The sequence below is a fragment of the Asterias rubens genome, chromosome 6, assembly GCF_902459465.1.
Source record: "Asterias rubens chromosome 6, eAstRub1.3, whole genome shotgun sequence".
NCBI lineage: Eukaryota > Metazoa > Echinodermata > Asteroidea > Forcipulatida > Asteriidae > Asterias > Asterias rubens.
This window is the reverse complement of record NC_047067.1, coordinates 3915064-3934572: the sequence shown is the minus strand read 5'-3', so window position 1 is coordinate 3934572 and position 19509 is coordinate 3915064. Positions and strand designations below refer to the sequence as shown.

Below are 19509 nucleotides of genomic sequence, written 5' to 3'. Positions count from 1 at the left end.
GGTTAAGTCTAAAGCCCCCCGCTAACTTAAGTGGGGCGCTTAAGTAGCTATTCACAAAACATCTAAGTACCCCACTTATCTTAGTAGCCCACTTAAATCTAAAAAAGTTACTTAAGTAGTTTCGTGAATACGGCCCCTGGGCTTTTGACTTTGCGAACCGACGCCATTGAATGGCATATTCTTTGTCAGATACTGTGCGCTCTATAAGTGATGTATATCAAAACACACCCCTTCAAACGAGCATTTTAAATCCTGAGCTTTTGACTTTGCGAACCGACGCCATTTCTTTTTTAGTTACTGTGCGCACTCTAGACGTGCTGTTAAAATTATTATTAAAACAGTGTTCTGATGTATGTTTCTTTTGGTTTGTTTTTCTGTCGTAATTAGATACAGAACAGGTAGATTGGACTCTGAAAAAGTTTGAAGTCAACTTTGAGGATAGAGTCGAGGATTTCCTCGACTTGACGTTTCAAGATGGCAAAGTATTGAGAATAGGTAGGTGTTTTTTATTGAGCCGAAAATCGGCGTCTGGTTATTTCATTTGCTTCATTTGCACGAGAACGCTTCCTTCGCAGTAGTTAACCAACACATCTTTCCATTTTATTTTCAATTTTCTTGTAGATGTAATCAGAACAAAAATGAGCATCAAAGATGAGAGTGGTAAAGAACTGAACTCAGAATCGCTACAAGGAAAAGTCCGGGACAACCGTTTGGTATTCACAATCTTCTTGATAACTGGAGGTGTACAAATCAAACTGGAAGGTGAACAACGAGTGTTCCTGGAGTATGTTACGCAGGGTAGGAAGTCCAAATGCACAAGAGTTAGAGAGACATATACAAGAACCAAATGTAAGATTTTCATCCTTCCATGTTAACCTAAATACGAGGGTTTAAACGAACCTTGTTTTAATCAATAGTAGAACTATATACATGTATACTGGTGTTTTTTAGAACTCAAGAACTGAACATAGTATACCCAACCAAATCAGAAAGCTTAATTTGAAGATTAAAGGCACTGGGCACTATCGGTAACAAATGTTAGCATAACAACTTACTTGGTACCGAGCAATAGAGAGCTCTTGATAGTAAACAAAACATTGTGAGAAATGGCTCACTCTGAGGTAAGAGAAAGAGGTTATTTCTCACTCAAATAATAAAAGTCTTTTAATAGCTGGAGCCTTTTTATGCATCTGAAAGCGCACAAAGTAACACAACAAGGGTGTTTATTCGTTCGTTATTCTTTTGCAACTACGATAACCAATTAAGTCGAAACTTTCACAGATTTGTTTTGTATGCATATGTTGTGATACACCAGTTGAGAATACTGCCCTCCGACAATTACTATTAAAGTGTCAGGGCATTTAAAAATGTCAACAGGGGGTGAAGGTAGCAGTGGAAGAAGCAGTGGATCAACTTCAGGTAGGTTCCATACCGATTTGAGTTCTGTGTGACAAAGAGTGTAGTGTCTCCAAATGATCTAGATACAAATTCAACGATGGAGCTCATACCTGAAAGGTTCTAACCTAAAATATCATCTAATTCTAGAATGAATTTAAGTGTGCGCGTGTGTGTGTGTGTGTTTTATTCAGTATTTCTATGTGTATTGTGGCGAAACCCGTCCGGTCGGCACCAGCACAGGACGAGCGGCAGTCCTGCTGGTACTCGGGGTGAGGTCTATGGAGACCGTATATCGCCGCCTGTGATTAAACGTAGGGGAAGGGGGGTCTAGAATCCTAATTAACTCACCGACTCCAAAGAGGGTGGACAAAAACAAGTTCTTGGTTCAAGGTTGATCCGTTGTATTTATTGGAATGATCAAAGCGCAGTAATTACTGATTCCAATAGTGTAGGTTATTCCTACGTTCCTTTAGGCAAATTACAATTTAAGGTAAATGAGAACCACTTAAGGTAAATTACGAGACGCCTTAAAGGCCTGATGCAATCCCGGATTCCACAACAAGCAAACAATGAACAACAGAATACGAGCTCCTTACGGGAGAAGAATATAGCACGTTTCAACAGCTTCCAACACTTCACACTTTCAACAATTAAAATACAAGCATAAACCTACGCCACGATTACACGACTGCCAGTCACTTCCGGCACACAAATACTCCTTACCCTATTATAGCCCTACTGCCACGGACTCTATAATTATAAACCCTTCCCTGAAGACGTTGCTCCGCCTAGCTGCTTCCCGCCGCGACACTAAATACACGTGCTTGCAAACATCCACTGCCAAGTCTGCAATAGTTTTGGTTCCAAGACCATTGGTGTTGCGCGGTCACACACAGCCAACGTTCCGATTATGCACGGCAAAAACTGTACACGCTTGTAATGAACGAACGCTAGCGGGCGCTCTGTTTCTCTGATTTCCGGATCTCACCATGTCCTGTGCTCACCAAGGTCTTGGACATTTGCAAATTGAAGGCGTGGCCAGACTATGTAAATTACTTTTAATGTATGCAATATTCATATCACGTGACGAATTGAAGATGACTATTCGAACTAGATCGAGTCAAAGGTCAATATGATCGGCGCTCTATTTTTAAAAATCTTTGCTCAAAGAGTAATTCCGTGGTCATTATAGGCCAATTAAAAATAAAACAGTGGCATTTTAAGTATAGACTACCTATTCAGATTATGGATACGTGACGATTTGAAATCGTAAATAATGGTCAAAAATCGAACGTAAGATTAGCATTCAGAGAGTCCGTGTAACGGACGCTTGTATGGCCCCACGGCGTGGAGCAATCGGAACGTGAAATAAGCCTTGTGGAATATCACGTACCGCCCATGCCGTGTCTCGTGGGGGTTGGAGGTGTTAAATCCCGGGCGCTATGAAGTCCCAGCTTGCGGGTGTCGACTCCGTTGTTTCTTATGATCGCAACGTTCCAATATGCTCCGCTTTGATTCATGGCCCCCTTATTTCTTTTTGTTGGGAGTTTTCAGGTAATTTTGATGATCTCAAAACGTAGGAATATCGCATTTTGTTATATTGACAGTTTTATTGTGTGAGTAGCTTAAAAATATTTTGAGAATTTTTTCTAAAAGGTTGAAATAAAAATAATGCTAAAACAAAATTCCCTCAAAGCATAATTTTGCCAAACAAAATATTATTTTCTAATTCTGTGAATGAAGAGTTATTTTTGAGGTAATGATTAAACTGGGCAACTAGTGGAATTTATGACCCGACTATTTGCCTCAAATAACTGGGAGTTGAATAGCAGTAGTCGCCACCCGACAAGCAATCAAAATTCGCAATTTCTCATGAGTTGTTCCAAAAGATATTGTTACGACTACATTCCAAAAAATATTATATGGTTACGTTCCAAGCTGCGCAGCTCCTCGGCTACGTTTACATTACAAGATACGCTTAGGTCTACGTTCCTTCAAGTTACACTATAATGACAAAAGGTATGTTTTCAAGCCCGAGTCAAGCTACGCTTACATTCCAAGATACGCAGCTACGTTTACGTTCCAAGATACGCTTAGGTCTACGTTCCTTCAAGTTACACTATAATATCAAAAGGTACGCTTTAAAGCCCGAGTCAAGCTATGCTTACGTTCAAAGATACGCAGCTACGTTTATGTTCCAAGATGCTACGCTTCAGTCCAAGATATGCTTATGTTCCAAAAGATGTCAACGTTCCAAGCTACACAGCTACTCAGCTGCGCTTAATGATCTGCTTATGTTCCTTCAAGTTACGCTATAATATCAAAAGGTACGCTTTCAATCCCATGTCAAGTTACGTTTACGTTCCAAGATACGTAGCTAAGAGTTACGTTCCAAGATATGCTTACGCTCCAAAAGGTACTGTTACGTTCCAAGCTACGCAGCTACTTAGCTACGCTTATACACTCCAAGATACGTTTAGGTTACGCTACAATATCAAAAAGTACGCTTTCAATCCCGAGTCAAGCTACGCGTACGTTCCAAGATCTGCAGCTACGCTTACGTTTCAAAATACATTCTCACAAAGACGCTTTTGAATCCCTCAAGATTTCCTTCCCCCAAGATTAAAAAACTTTCACTGTGAATAACACTACAGGGCCCACCAGTTAATATCTGTTTGGCAGAAAATACTGTACAGATTTTCTTTACTATCCAAAAACTTAGGTGGGCACTAGGCATAAGTCTACAACATTTCAAATTTAATTTAAAAATGGCTGGTAACCAGTGGCCGTTTAAAACAGGCATGGTCGAATTGCCGTGTGATAAAGGTTTTAAACGGCCGTGAAAGAACTAGAAGCCACACTTTTATTCCCATTCATAAATGCCTTTTTGGTAAAAAGGCGTTACAAAAAACCAATTATAGACACTTTAACAATTGAAAATTTGAGGTTTTAAATATTTTTTTCACAAACTTTGTAAAGAATCTGTTCGATGCGCGTGGGTTGTGATAACGCGCTGTTACTAATAGCTATGAATTGCGTTCCGCGTGATAATCTTGCGTGCCCGACACGCGGAAGCCAGCTTGTTATAAAACTGGTCATTATCAAAGGTTTATACACCGTGTCACGTGGGCCTTTGGAAAATACTCTTTACCGAAAGTGTCCAATTGCTAATTTAATATTACTTAAATACAAAATAATAAAAAAAAAACATAGGATAATATGTTATTGTCGTTTTTCAAATCCATAGAGAACAACAGAACATCGAATCTAACATAATCGGAAATACAAGTATTATGTTTATTTCAACAAACAACAGGTATATGTTTATTGTTCCAATAAGCCGAGTGTGATTACGATAACCTCTTGTTACACTGAATTAATTATTTCCTTAAACAGCAACGGTACAACAGGGATCAAGGCGCCGTGTTTACAGTCGACAAAGAGGTAAGATCATTGTATGTATATTTGATTTGCGGTAACACCATGTGTGTATCTACTTGCCAGGTAGAGTTGTCAGCTGACGATGACTAGAGCAAGCTAGTCGAAACGTTGAGACCAATTCAGAACTGACTCCGCGGCAGTACAGTTAACTACGATCCTATAAGCTAAAGTAGTAGTCCAGTCAAATTTCTATACCATCCGCCCTGGTAATAGTTAAAAGCAGGACAGTTGTTTTCAGAACTGAGAAGTCTCCCGAACCTCCGATTATCTACTCCACGGCAGTAGAATAAAGCAAGACAGTTCCCTAAGAACAACTATACCTGGCAAGTCGATACACACATGGTGTTACCGCAAACCAAATATACATTGATACCTCACCATGCAATGCCTCAAATCCTATATAAGATCACTGTAATCACCAAACGCCTTTTAATGTACGTCTTGTAATTAAGTATTTGGAAGTATTATACGTCATTTGTGTTGTTTAAAAGATTAACTATCATTACAATGTCTGAACGAATCATAGTATTTTGCTATTCATTGGAGGTTAAACAACTTCAACCATTTACTTGCAGCGAGTTAAAGTTTACAGTGAAAACGAACAAAGCAAATTTTATAATTACTAGAAGTATAGTTCTAGGTCAAAATGACTGCAAGGTTTCCAATCTATCGCACTTAAAAGATTAGTACAGTTTCGGATCGTTTCCAACCTAATAATTATGTGATGGTAAATGGTAAAAGTAATAACATTTCTGAATAATTAGACTGAATATAACAATGTCTTTGCAGCAAGTGGAGGTAGCAGTAGTGTAGTGGAAGTGTCATATAATGGTGGTAGTGTTTCCAGACGGGTCGCAATGAAATACCAATATGGAAATCATACATTGAAAGTTTTTAACTTAAAACCGATTGTAAACCATCCACCACTTTCTTCTATGCATCTTTATACTTGTCTGTAGTCAAGACCTTCTTAATAAACCGTTATCCCAAGTGATTGAAAGGGGGGAAACGCGCGGAGTGTTGGATCTTTTATAACTTTGACTGCGGTTTCTCAATTAAGCCTTGTTGATTAATGTATCGACTAATGCTACCAAATTTGTAGCAACAAGCCAAACCAATCAGAAGCGACGGGGTCAGCGGGTCAGCAACATCGGTGTGTGCTGTTCGCAGTGTAATAATCCCAAGTTCTGTGGAAACAATAACGGGCATATTATTCGGATGGGATGCGAACCCACGACCTTTGCAATTCTAGAGAAGATGCTTAGCCAACTAGAAAACTACGAGTTCATGCATGGCATCTGTAGGGTCCATCAATCAGCACGGTGTGATTGACTGTTTAGATTATATATCCAGATTCATGAGGAAAGCTTGGCTAGAAAAAAGGGCTAATGGAGAGGATAAACATTTATTTGCAGGCGGTGAAGGTGGCAGTGGAAGTAGGGGTGGATCAAATTCAGGTAGGTTCCTACCGATTGGAGTTCCGTGTCACATAGAGTGTAGTGTTTCCAATGATTTTAATAAAACTCATCCCTGAAAGGTTCTAATCTAGACCTGTTAATAAAATATCAACTAATCCTGGGATGGATTTTAGTGAGGGTGTTTTTATTCAGTATTTCTAGGTGTGATTTACACCAGGATGAAACCATTAACAACAGTTGTTAAATTAACGTTTTAAATCACTGAATTATCTTTTTTTGTGACAGGGTCAAGTTCTGAAGAGAATAAAGCCATATCTGTTGGAGGTAAGTCATTTATTTGGATTGTAAAAAAACTAAAAACGGTTTATGTTTATGGATGCGAGAAGTTAAGTGTAGTCACGATGGCCGTTTATAACCTTTCCCTTCTAATTTGACTGTCATGAATGATTTGTTTGTCTTGAATAGCAACGGTAAACAAGAACACAGATGTATCTACTCGAAGACGAACACCAGGTAATATCATTGATTCATTAAATTGTACTATATGTCTTGCAAACAAGTTTTTAAACTCTGCAAAATCAACTAGATTTTAGCGAAATTCATGTTGGTGTTTTTAGGAAGTATTATCTTAAAGGCAGTGAACACTATTGGTATTTGTTAAAGACTAGCCTTCACAGTTGGTGTATCTCATCATAAGCATACAAAAGCATCGAGATGTTCATATTGAATGGATTTGAAACCTTGGTTTATATTACTTCAACTAACGGTATTTTTATCAAATGTGTTACAGCTGCAACGGTTCAAAGTTCATCAGCTACATTGGTCCCAGGAGGTATGTTTTCGTTTCCTTTAGAAAGCCCAAATACGTTGCTGTCGATAACATAACTTGTTGCCATTTGTGAACCTTCCCTTTTTTCTTTTTTTTAATCTTTTTTTTATTGGGTACCAAGTAAGGTGTCAAACGGAGAATCACACACCGTTCAGTTAAAGTCGGAGAATGTGCCAACTTCGTGGGATTATATGTATTTGTTGAATCTGTGGAGTTGACTGTCTTTTGTATAGACATAAATACAGTGTTCTGAGGTATGCTTTTGGTTTGTTCTCTCTCATCATTAGAAATGCAACAGGTGGATTGGACTCAGAAAAAGTATGAAGTCAACTTTGTTGATAAAATCGAGGATATCCTTGACTTGACGTTTCAAGATGGTAGCGTTTTGACAATTGGTAAGTTTTTTTATTCAGCCGAAAATTATTTGAGTTGCTTTAGTTGTATGCGAACGCTTCCTTCACATTAAATAACCACTCCTTCTTTTTTTTTATTTAGAAGTCAATCTGTTCTATGTTTAATTTTCTCGTAGATGTCACCAGAACAAGAATGGCCATCAAAGATCAGAGTGGTAAAGAACTGAAATCGGAATCGCTACGAGGAAAAGTCCGGGACAACCGTTTGGTATTCACAATCTACTTGATAACTGGAGGTGTAAAAATCAAACTGGAAGGTGGACAACAAACTTTCCTGGAGTATGTTAAGGCGGGAAGAACGTCCAAGTGCAACAGAGTGAGAGAGTCGTACAAATCATGTAAGATTTCCATCCTTCCATGTTGAAGATGCTATGTCAGATTTTTTGCCCCAAACATTAAAAAATTAAATTTTTGAGTGAATGGTATTTCAAAGAGTATCACCCGCTCTAACGAAAAAAAGTTTAACTTTTACCTTTAATGGTCAGGAACCACGACAACAATTTAAAACGTTTCTTATAAAACACATAAGAATTGGTCACGTGATATATTGTCGGGATCCCGACAAAAACTAATTTTGAGCACTTTGTTTCACTGCTACTAATAATTGGCGGACTTTTTCGAACTTTCTAGGGATCATTTTTGTAACGTTGTAACCAAAATGCATAACACTGTGCTTCGTTGATTCTTCATGAGTGTTATACAATAACTGGTTATTCAATTTTAAGTGTTATTATTAGTTTCTCTTAACATGTAACTATTAAGTGGTTGTTAGTTAATGTACTGCCATTTCAGAGCAAACGGTAGTCCGTGCCGATTCTTCAATACGCAATTTTGCGAACTCCGCTTTCGGTTGGATAAAGGTTGGAGTCCATGCTTCACTTGGCATTTTTACTTTTCAAATCCTACTTAAAACTTTGCATGCACTGAACCATCATTATGCTTTTCACTTCAATACTGAACTGTTTTCCTTCTTTATTTTGTTGTTGTAAATGCTCTTTATTTTTAAACAATTCTTTATCACGTGTAGCATACAGAAGATACCTTTAAAACGAATGGTTTAGAGACGACTTCTGGAGTCTTCAGTACCGGTATGTTCATAGTATTTTGGAAGTTCAAAATTGTTGTCAATTCCTTCAGCCCACTTGGGTTTGTTGCTTTTAGCCCGCTAGACATGGAGAAAACCAATAAGTAGCACCGAAACGCTGACCATAGTGTATTGCGGTGCTCGTTGTTGTTTTTCAAACCATGAATACATAAAAAGGATTCAATTAAAAGTTGAAATTGTTTGCATTTTTGCATGTTCTGTCACTCTTCATAAATTATCTTTCTAAAAACAAATTTGTTTTCGTGTCATGTTTAGAATTTCAGGAGTTTTTGAGAAACAACGAAAGATCGCTTGAAGGACATACTTCTTGGTGACGGTTTTGTTTTCTTTTAATATTTTAATTAAGAATACACGATTGGGTAAAATAATATTGGCTACGGTGAAATAATTTTAAAGTAATAATTACAATGTATACATATATTAGTTCTTTTAACATTAGACTACAGTACACAATTAGAGGGAGAATAAAATTTTCAATTTTAAGAGCATTGGGTTTAATTAAAAAGTTGTAATAAAACAGCAACGGTTGTCTTGTTCACATTGCTTAACGGTCAATATAACTCAGTTACGTGGATCAATCTGTACGTTTTACATAAAAACGTTATCGAATTTGTATGACATTTTTTTAGAACACGCTCATAAGGTTTCTTATCCTGAGACATCATTCAAAAGATGGATATACTCTTGGTGTCTTGTTTGGTACCTGAAGGGTACTCGTACACGGTTTAGCTTTGGTGTAATGCCATGTTTTAGCCTATGGCCCAATTTTATAAAACCTGTCAGCACGAAAACTTGCTAAGCACAGAAAAGTGTTGCTCAACAGAAACAGGTTACCAGCCAAAATTATATTAGGATTACACTTATGTGACTGGCGCCCCCCTCATTTTTTGCTACGGAAAGAAGATTGTCAAGCAGTATTTTCTGCTTAAAAGCTTCAAGAGTTGTTGTATATCGACCCCCAAAAAGTGACAAATTTGAAATTGTTAAAAATGAACCTGATAATTCCCAAAACCTACTTTAGTTCGCACTTTCCCATACGTAAATTAATTTAAAGTTACGTAACGTGCCTGTCAGAGGGTTAAGGTGAGTGACGGACAATTACAATCGCAGATATTCTTGCAAAAGTATATCGTTGGGAAAGGTGTTTAAAATCAATGTAGTAATGCAACTATCTGAATTTACCTCAACTTGTGTTTTGCTCACTAGACAAACCATGGAATTGCCCTGATATCGCCGACGGGGGCGTTATTATTATTATGGCAACGAGATAACTCGGGAATGTCTTGACGATCGATAAGAAACACCAGAGTGACCTGGATTTATATTTACCTTATTTGCCATTTTGACTTGCTTGATGAATGTTTCGTTACTTTATAGTTATCTACGAATAATTGGTTAGGTGTACACTTTGGCTTTTTAAACTAAATGTATAGTTAAAAAGAAAATATATATGAAGATTATAATGTAATTTAGCCTAATAATGTGTTTTAGTAAAATGAAAGAAGTCGATTTTGAAACAAATTCTTGAAACAATTATAATTGAATAAAAGCAATGGAAAGTTCGCTTTTTCTATCAACATGTATAGAAACTAATGCTTTCCGCATACGCATACGTTTAGTATCTGATTATAGACATTACATTGGTATGACAGGAAATGATGACATGTCAACTAGTCATAGTGAGAGTGCTCAGGAGGGAACTTTCACATTATTGCATTGATGAAACTTGGACTGGTTGATGAAACGCCTAATCAAAGCCCGTACTTACCTTGTGATGTTTGTTAACAGAATTGCTATTTTGATTGTATTTATTGTTGTTTTGTTTCGGGATTGTTATTTCTTCCAGTAAACATTACTCTCCAAGCAGTTGATTCAAATTCAGATTGGTGTTTAACGGTGAAAAATCAAGTAAAACAAATACTTATAAGGGCGTAGTTTAAGGTATAGAAGCAATAAGATCTATGAATGATGCTTTTATTAAACCATCACTTTGCAGATTAACTTTTTGGAATGATTGTGTCTTCTATTGACAAAGTCAAACCCTCGATATTCAAAATAGTATACAAATATTGAGTGGCTCAGAGTTGAATGGGAGCAATATTATCGCAAGGTAAAATTTGGACTGTTCCATTTCACGAGGCGTAACGAGGCGAGGCCGAGTGAAATGGAACAGTCCAAATTTTACAGAGCGTTAATATTCCTTCCATTCCACGAATTAAAGCCACTCAATATTTGCTTTATATAACTGATATATATATCCTTGTAATTTGATGTATTTTAAAAGTATAACATTATTAAAAATTCACACAAATTACTGACAATCATATAGCGCCGGCGCGTATAGCAGCAACAATGCACAAACAGAATCACAACCTTTTGCACAGGTGCTCCTTTGTTTTAACAGCGGCGCGGCGGCGCTGTACTGCTCAAAAACATTGGGAACCAGGATGATCCTGACTGTTGAATGGGAAATGCTATTATCCATGGGTGAACAGGTCTTTTTGGGTGGGAGTAATAGCCGGTGCGGATGGGAGTAATAGTGAATGTCACGTGAAGTAAGTTCCACCAATCAAATGACAAGGATCTGTATGTCAGTTATATAATGTGCATTATTTATGGCGCTAATATAATAGGTCTTGGAGGTTTGTGCTTCAGTGACACGGGGGTGGTTTAGTTATGCAATTCTGATGCTATGGGTTGCATTGCACTGAATCAATTAAAGAAACCATCGGTTGGACGTTTTTCAATTTTATTCTTGTTGATGCATATTCAGTTTTATATGCAATACAGATTTGGTGTACTGTTTCACTGCTGCCTTTATCATTGGCTTAAATTGGGGAATTTATGTACGACACAAATTACAAACGTCAACAAATTCACATTAAACTTACACTTGAAGATAATGTTAGTTGAAAGATAACCTTAAAATAAGATGCTGAAGTGGTGTAGTTTTTGAGAAATGAGTAAAAGAATTTCTTGAAAATAATTTTCGTCTTAGGAGGTCTGCCGGAAACATTAAAATAACGTCCATGAGTGTCTGATAGACCTGTATATGTCACATGGCCTGTACATGTCACATACGAACTATTTATTCCATTTTGTGCACGCCCAGTTCTGAATAGTGAACAATGAACTTTGCACTGGATAATAGAACTCACTTGCAGAACTTTACATACCGCCCATGGGGTAAACAAACTGGGGAGGGGGCTATGTGGCTTTTTTTTTCTTGATTAATATGTCTAACCAAACTGCATTGATGATGCAATTGAAATGTTGTTCGCCTTGGTATGTATGTTGGCGATCAAAAGATTGGCCACAGATGATTTTGCAATGAACAGGACAAGGTTGCTTTTGTTCGCTCTTCCGCCTCCCCTTATACGTCGCCACCCTTGCTACCACCGGTAGCTCAAAATATAGAAGTGCGTCCGCCTCCTTTGCCCAAAGACTGGCGGAACTTCGGACTAACCGACCAAACGCCCAACGTTGGAAACGATGTCTGTTCTAAATCAAAGGAACACGTTGCATTGGATCGGTCGAGTTGGTCTTTGAAAAGCGTTTGTTAAAAAATGCACATGATTAGAAAGATATTTTCACATTAGAATGTAATGTTCCACACAGGTTTGACTCGAAATGGCGTGGTTTTCCTTTTACCACATCGACTTACATGGGCGGCCATTTATGGGAGTCAAATGTTTGACTCCCATAAATGGCCGACCGTGTTAGTAAAAGGTCCTCTCTGCCTGCAGCACACTGTGATAATATGACCGTTTGGTAACCAACGACGCGACCAACCTCCACTAGCCTGGAATGGAAAGTCGCGGATAGTCGACTGGACTGGTCCAACAATCGTTGACCAGCGCGGGTTCGATCAGAGTTAGTCGACTATGGTTACCTATGGTCGTTGATCAAATGTTGCACTTAATTAAATTTTGGATTGAACCAACGCCGTGCGGTTTAAAGTGCGGGGGCTCTCAGCTGTCCCACTGCACACCCGCCATACATCTCTTCTGTCATAAGGTATGCACATCCTTTCTGTGCCAACAGTTGGACAATTGGGCTAAAGGTGAATCTTGGCATAGTCGTGGTGCGCCCTTCCGACCACCACCTTTCGGACATTAAAGATTTGCTTACGTTCCAGTAAGGAGGGGACAGGCAGTGCTTCTGGTGTAATAATAAAGGGTGACCATGCAAAACTCAGGTTACATGCCTGAACATTACCATACGTCCACTTTAGGTTCTCACGATCCTCATTTACGCTCCGGTACAGACCTATAAGACGAATATGAGTTTAGCATGTATAATAGTATTACGCGACTCCCCTAGGAACATTGCTCTGACGACTAATGAAACTGAAACTTCTACAGGTAAATTATACAACAATCATCCATAAAGAGTAGGGATTCATTTCATGGCCAAAAACTTGATATACGAAAGGTATCAAACACTTTAAATACTTTAGCCTTTTTTGGTACAACTATTAACTATTATTCATAAATACCTCAGACAGTTTCGCAATTCCTATTGGTGGAAAGCGTCACGTGGGGGTGTTTAAACGATTGATAGTGACCAGTTGGAGCTCTGTTTATAACTGGTTGTTTTCGGATACTACGCACTAGTCTTGGTGCAAGACGTTTCTTGTTACGGGCGATGCGGGCGCTGTCGATAAGTTGGCCGCGCTGTGTGTGAAAGGAAAACGAGAGCGTCTTGCACCAAGACTATTCGCACGGATGGATCCGGAAACTGTCAGCTGGGATTTTTGGACTAACGCTGGAAATCGCTGTATCCTGACTGGACTAGGTACGATTCATTACGGGAAAACTATCCGTGCTTTGTGACTTGTTTTCTTCCCTTTTGAAGCCATGTTTTTACGTAAAAATTTCTCTTTTCAAAACTTTGAGTTGCAACGATTTTGTTCATACAAAACAACAGATGTGCTCTTTATTTCAATGTTCTTCTACATTATTTCTGTCAATACTTTTCAGATAAGGCCGAGAAAGACTGAATTTCAGAAGCCCTTTGGACTACTTATATATTCAAACCGAGGTTACGCATGAAAAATCACACCAACTCGTGCAGATAAATCACCAAGGAAACTTATTATATTGAGTGACCTGCGGGTAGACAGTGCTCGCCTTCGGCAAGGCCTTTAATATCACACGGCAACGACCCTGCCGGTTTTAAACGACCGTTTAAGAACTCGTCGCTACCCTTTTATTTCTTTAATTTTTAGTAATGGTAACAGTAACGGTACTCATTTTTTAAACGTTTTCGTCTGAAAAAAGGTTTATAAATGAATTCAGTTTGGAACCTCGTGCAGCGAGTTGCAACAGTTATTTTACGTTCTCTGTCAATCAGTTTGCAACCTTTTTCACCTACTTACAGTAACGATTTAATGTTCTCTTTTGTAATCAGTTAAGATCTGGTACACAGAGCTGCAATAATAATTGTTAAGTACTCTGATGGTTCAGTAGATATGTCCGACAGGCGTTGGTCTTATATATGCCCAATTATTTCATCGGATACAATGATTTTGTTGGATGAACGTGATGTGACGTAAGCTTTCCATGTCTGTGTTATGATTGGTCCGATGTGACAAATTTATATTTCTTATTTGATTAGTGGGGCATGTGTTACAAGTTTACTAAACAGTGACTACATAGAGTTTTTTTCTACGTAAACTCGAGCCGCGAACAGCTGTTTTTCAATCAATTTTCGAAGCTTTGTGCGTATTTATAACTCCAAAATTTGTTTTAAAAAAATCACGAAGGACGTCTGGATTATCAACAGCAGGCCAGCAAATCCGTAAAACTCAATTCAGAGTCGATATCACTTCAGAGTCGATATCAATTTTACAGCAATCCAATATGAAGGATAAGAATGTAAATTGTAGGTGTGTTTTTTCCCCACACGTTATGCACTTCAATACTATCGGCCCTGTTGGTAGTCAAACCGAAACATGGCTAAATTTCCTCGTCACAGGAAGTGACCTATATATGTCAACAACACATATTATCGCACATTATAAATTTTTATTGGGGAAAATTTGTTTTTGTTAATAATTGTGACTGCTAAGATTTTAGCAGGTATGCAAACTTGTTGTAATTACATAAACTAGCACAAGGGACGTATCACTAAATTTGCCAATTGAGTTATTAAAAGAGGGAAGAGTGAAATCATATTTTTTTTAAATAGCTGTTTGCAAGCAAGTCGTAAGACAATACAAAATGTGTATTCGATGATGATTCGATGGAGAGTTTCAAAAGAAATGCAGAAAGAAAAGTAGACACTCTAAGATCTCAAAAAAGCTTAAGGTCTTGTCATTGCTGAAGCCTTCCCCCCATATCGAGTGAGAATCATGTATTGAACAGTATCCCTTACACTCGCCCGATTTGGTAATTGTCAAAGACCAGTGAACTCAATTGGTCATCAAAGCAGCGAGATAATATCTGAAGAAATAACACCCACGTCACATGAAGTTGTGCGCTTTCAGATGCTTGCGCTTTCAGATGCTCACGCGTGAGGTCTCGAAATTAATCCAAATTTACTTCTCTCTCAAAAACTACGTTACTTCAGAGGGAGTGGTTTCTCACAATGTTTTATACTATCAACAGCTCTCCATTGCTCGTTACCAAGTAAGTTTTAGTTTGAGTAAATACCAATAATGTCCAGTGCCTTAAAATGCGTTTCATGATCCGTGTGCGGTTCTTTATGGAGGGTGAACAATGATTAAGGTGGAAGAGGTGAATAGGTGTACACATTCAAACCGGAAACCTATTAACAAGAGAGAACGAAAGAGTACACGATTCGGGAAAGGTTCACAGTTGAAAAACGTGTACAAAAAACAACGGGAGCTGTTGCAAAAAAAAGAGGGACAATAGACCTTGTGCACATGACGTCATTTCAGTAGGGCGCCCTCACCTAGAGGTCAAAAGGAGGTTGTCCATTGGCCAATACTGTGCGCCGCGCGTACAAATCTGTGCGTCTCGATTGTTTCGTCACCGTTTTTCCTGTAAGATGGCGGCTGGATGACGTCAATGCATAAGGTATATAGGAGGTACAGTTGCAGGCGTATACACACTGGGTGTGTGTGTGAGGGAACAGGGGAGCGTGTAATGCCTGAACACTAATCTGCCCCCACCCTGAAAACACAATAGTCTTAAACGAAATAGAAGTATTTTGTAGCAACAACTACTTCGCTCATGAACTTCATACCACAGTGCTTCAGAACAACCACAAGAAAACGGATTCAAAATGGTGGCCATTTTTAAAACTAAGATGGCCGCCATCTGCAGCACCTCTCTTTTTGCTGATATGATTCGTCTTGTTTCTTGGGATCGCAATTAAGTCTCTAGCTACAGATGGCACATTCTACTTCAAATCCAACTGAACATAAAATGTCGTCAATTCGGTAAGCTCCCTGACTTTAAAGGTCACTGTTGATTCAGCGCCGATTTGAAGTAAAAACACACAAAAAACACAGAATGCTTTTTATAATCAAGTTGACAAGGCTGTTCCAGGGGCATGGCGTGAAAAAAGGGCGTCATTGATTTCGTATAATAGATATTCTTTAAAAAAAAATGCTATGTAGAGCCAGATGCATGTTGTTTGTGACGCTACGTGTTGCAGCTGTGCAAGTGAAAAGTTGAATACTTTTACAGGTTCAAATGGACAGTTTGCTGATAATGTCCAACAGTTACTAACAAGGCTACCAACGTTAGTATTATTTATGAATGGCATTTTGAAATGAATTCAACCATGGATGGATTTTATACCAATTTATTCAATCACTTTTGAGTCTTTTCACGGTTGTTGTTGTTGTTGGTATAGTAAGGGTTTCCTGGCAAATTTCAACTAGACAAAGTCCTTTCATTCAATCTCGTTTGAAAATTAATGCTCCGTTGAATCAGCATACAAAAGTCAAAAGGAGTAAATTACATTTCACCAGTTTAGTATTAACTGGTCAAAAATAAGCTCAGTCGGTTTCGTATAAGCAAGCAGCATGACCTGGTCAACCATTCAATTTCATCAAGTGTAGGTAGTGGAAATTCAACTGAAGGATGGTCAAGGTGTAGTCTTGCCCATGAATGAAATAAAATTAATGAAAAGAATCTGAACGAAAAAAAAAAAGAAATCAAGTTTGCACAAAAATCAAAATTGAATGCACCAATACACCATAGCTCTTTTGAATATTTCTTTTGAATTATTAGGAACTTCGTGCATTTGAATGCGTGTTGATTGATGAAGTTGGTCTGCAAAACCTATTTCGGGGTTTGCGTTTTTGTGTGTCTGAATTGAGCTGCCCAGCGTGGCTGTCGGTTGGATACTGCACACATCTCTTCTGTGGGGATTTTTGTCGGGTCCTTTATCGGAATGAAATCGTGATTCATAATGGTCAGAATCTTGTCCCCATTGGCTTTTCCAGCAACGGTTCTTCTATTTGTATTTGTTCGGAGCGTAACACATCTTGTTTTTATGTTTTGTTTGTAAATTTGTAGCCGTAATAGAACATTCTGTACTCGTTGTTCAAATAACGCAAATTATTCATAGCAATGCTTACGGGGTTTTTTTTTCTTCTTCCTTTTTTCCTTTATTTTTTAATAGCCCGCTTCCTGCCTTCCAGCGACGGGTGTCTTCATTATCGAATGTTTTTCGTGTGCAGTTTAGACAGATGCCACAATTTTGTCATTGAATACTTCATTCCAGGTCGGCTTAAATCAAGTGCTGGTGCCAGACGGATATTGGTTATTATTTAGAACCTTTTGTTATTGAATATTTCATAGCTGTTTACAACAGATTAAATATATTTGAATCGAAATCGGTTATATTTTTGGGTCTATTTTCGGCCAGCAAATACCCTCACACAAAGACAACTAACCTTCCTTTTGTATTTCCGACAGATGGATTTCAAAGTTGAACAATAACGAATCAATTACAAAATTGATTTATAAAACCGCTTATAGATATTGACTTTATCAAATTCGGTATTGTTTGAAAATCGAGAGTAAATCTAGAGAGTGCCATTTGACATCGGGAGTCGCCGGTGATCACATGCCAGCAGAATTTTCAATTTCAAAATCATCAAGTCGGGTAAGTTACGTTTCCTTACCATGCCTTTAAAAGCAGTGGACACTGTTGGTATTTACTCAAAATAATTATTATCATAAAACCTGACTTAGTAACGAGTAATGGGGAGAGGTTGGTAGTATAAAAGAATGTGAGAAACGGCTCCCTCTGAAGTGACGTAGTTTTCGAGAAAGGAGTAATTTTCCACGAACTTGATTTCGAGACCTCAGAATTAGAACTTGAGGTCCCGAAATCAACCATCATAAACGCACACAACTTCGTATGACAAGGGTGTTTTTTCTTTCATTGTTATCTTTATCTCGCAACTTCGAAGACCAATTGAGCTCAAGTTTTCATACGTTTGTTACTTTATGCATATGTTGAGATACACCAAGTGAAAAGACTGGTCTTTGACAATTACCAATAGTGTCTAGTGTCTTTAAAATTCGTTTTTCTAATTCAAGTGAGGTATGGATTGGTATTTGTCAACGTTGTAATGATAAGGACGAACTGATAAAAGAAAAAACAAGTTTTTTTGACCGTGTTAGCCCCAATAACGTCGAGTCCATCCACGTTCCACGAGGTGACAAGGGGCGCTAATCGCATCTCTGGCCTTTCAACGCCAGCTTTCCAAGGGACTCCACGAAGTTTCCAAAAGTCGCCCAAGGCGATTTACGTATGATCAAACTTTTTAACATACTTGTATTTATTTCTAATCAAAATGGGTATTTCAGGCGAAACAGTTATGCAAGATGCTTACCATCTTTATAACATGGAGGCTTTATGTGAATATTGCACAATTTGTTTCGGATAATTACTAAGACATTACCCTACCGAAAAATTAACAATGATCTTTATTCAATTAATTAGTTTCCAAACGCTATACATTTTTTAATTAAGTTGTCTAAAGTCTACAAATGAATCATTTCGACACATATACTGACTCCAATTTCCTTCCCTTACCTTGATAAGCATGCTTCTGTGTGACTTTTATTTACCTATTACTGTGCCACATTTGTAAACAGTAAACAATCGATCTCCACAACAAATTTTGTCACAATTTTCTCCCTCATAATGTGTTTTTAAAACTTGAAAAGCGATTGATGAATGCGAAATTTCACTTTGACATTTTGCCGACTTCACAATACATACAGCTAGATAGCTTTGGTATGAATATCTATAAGGTTTTCGGTACATACGCGACAAACCTTAAAAAAAAAAAAACTACTAACTTGAACCCCGCTATAAGGCTAAACAAGCGGCTCAAGTGGGTGATGTGTTTCGAATATGAATCTACAATCAGATGTCAAAAGTTTGAAATGCCAAAAAACCGGCCCCAAGTGAACGGCTCAGAAATACTACTGCACTAAAAAAGGATAACAAAACTACGCTCAAGGTTCTAAAAGCCCAATGCGTTTCTCGACAAGAATTTAGGTGCCGCGACACCTCGAGTCTTGTCGGTCCCCGAACACATGTCGGTCCCCGAAATACCACTCTAGACCAAACGGAATACAACTGTATCATCAGTGTTCCCAAAACCCATTAAGCAAGACTCCAAAAGCACATTAGTGTCCTCGCAAAAACCCTTTCCAACTGTATTTATCGAGTTGATGTTTAGAGCTTGGGTAAAACCACATACAAAAAATCGCTGTTGGTTTTAAAGTTGCGAATGCTGAGAGTAACAAGGTTGCAACGCAAACCTTACCTACTTAAACTCAAACCATGCGGTTTCAAATCCTATTTAATAGGCTACTGATGATAGCTTTTAAAAGAGTTTGACTGTAAGTTATACAGATATTCTGTTTACATTTGAAAATTGAAATTGCGATATTCACTATTAAG

At 38.1% G+C, this 19509-nt stretch overlaps 1 protein-coding gene across 11 annotated transcripts in view; it reads left to right on the top strand.

Annotated features, from left to right (window-relative positions):
• LOC117291459 (serine-rich adhesin for platelets-like) overlaps nucleotides 1–10605 on the top strand; it is a 74670-nt gene extending 64065 nt beyond the window's left edge. For 9 of the 11 annotated variants that reach the window (XM_033773158.1, XM_033773161.1, XM_033773163.1 and 6 more), the window contains 11 exons: nucleotides 388–495; nucleotides 622–849; nucleotides 4795–4842; nucleotides 6255–6296; nucleotides 6543–6581; nucleotides 6723–6770; nucleotides 7048–7089; nucleotides 7374–7481; nucleotides 7616–7837; nucleotides 8527–8587; nucleotides 8860–10605. In XM_033773158.1, the coding sequence (XP_033629049.1) occupies nucleotides 388–495; nucleotides 622–849; nucleotides 4795–4842; nucleotides 6255–6296; nucleotides 6543–6581; nucleotides 6723–6770; nucleotides 7048–7089; nucleotides 7374–7481; nucleotides 7616–7837; nucleotides 8527–8546 (905 nt within the window). In that variant the 3' untranslated portion in view covers nucleotides 8547–8587; nucleotides 8860–10605. Of the gene's footprint in view, nucleotides 1–387; nucleotides 496–621; nucleotides 850–1377; nucleotides 2306–4794; nucleotides 4843–6254; nucleotides 6297–6542; nucleotides 6582–6722; nucleotides 6771–7047; nucleotides 7090–7373; nucleotides 7482–7615; nucleotides 7838–8526; nucleotides 8588–8859 lie in introns of those variants that run through there. The other 2 variants (XM_033773160.1, XM_033773164.1) reach the window with 2 other exon arrangements.
• The last annotated feature ends 8904 nt before the right edge of the window (nucleotides 10606–19509 follow it).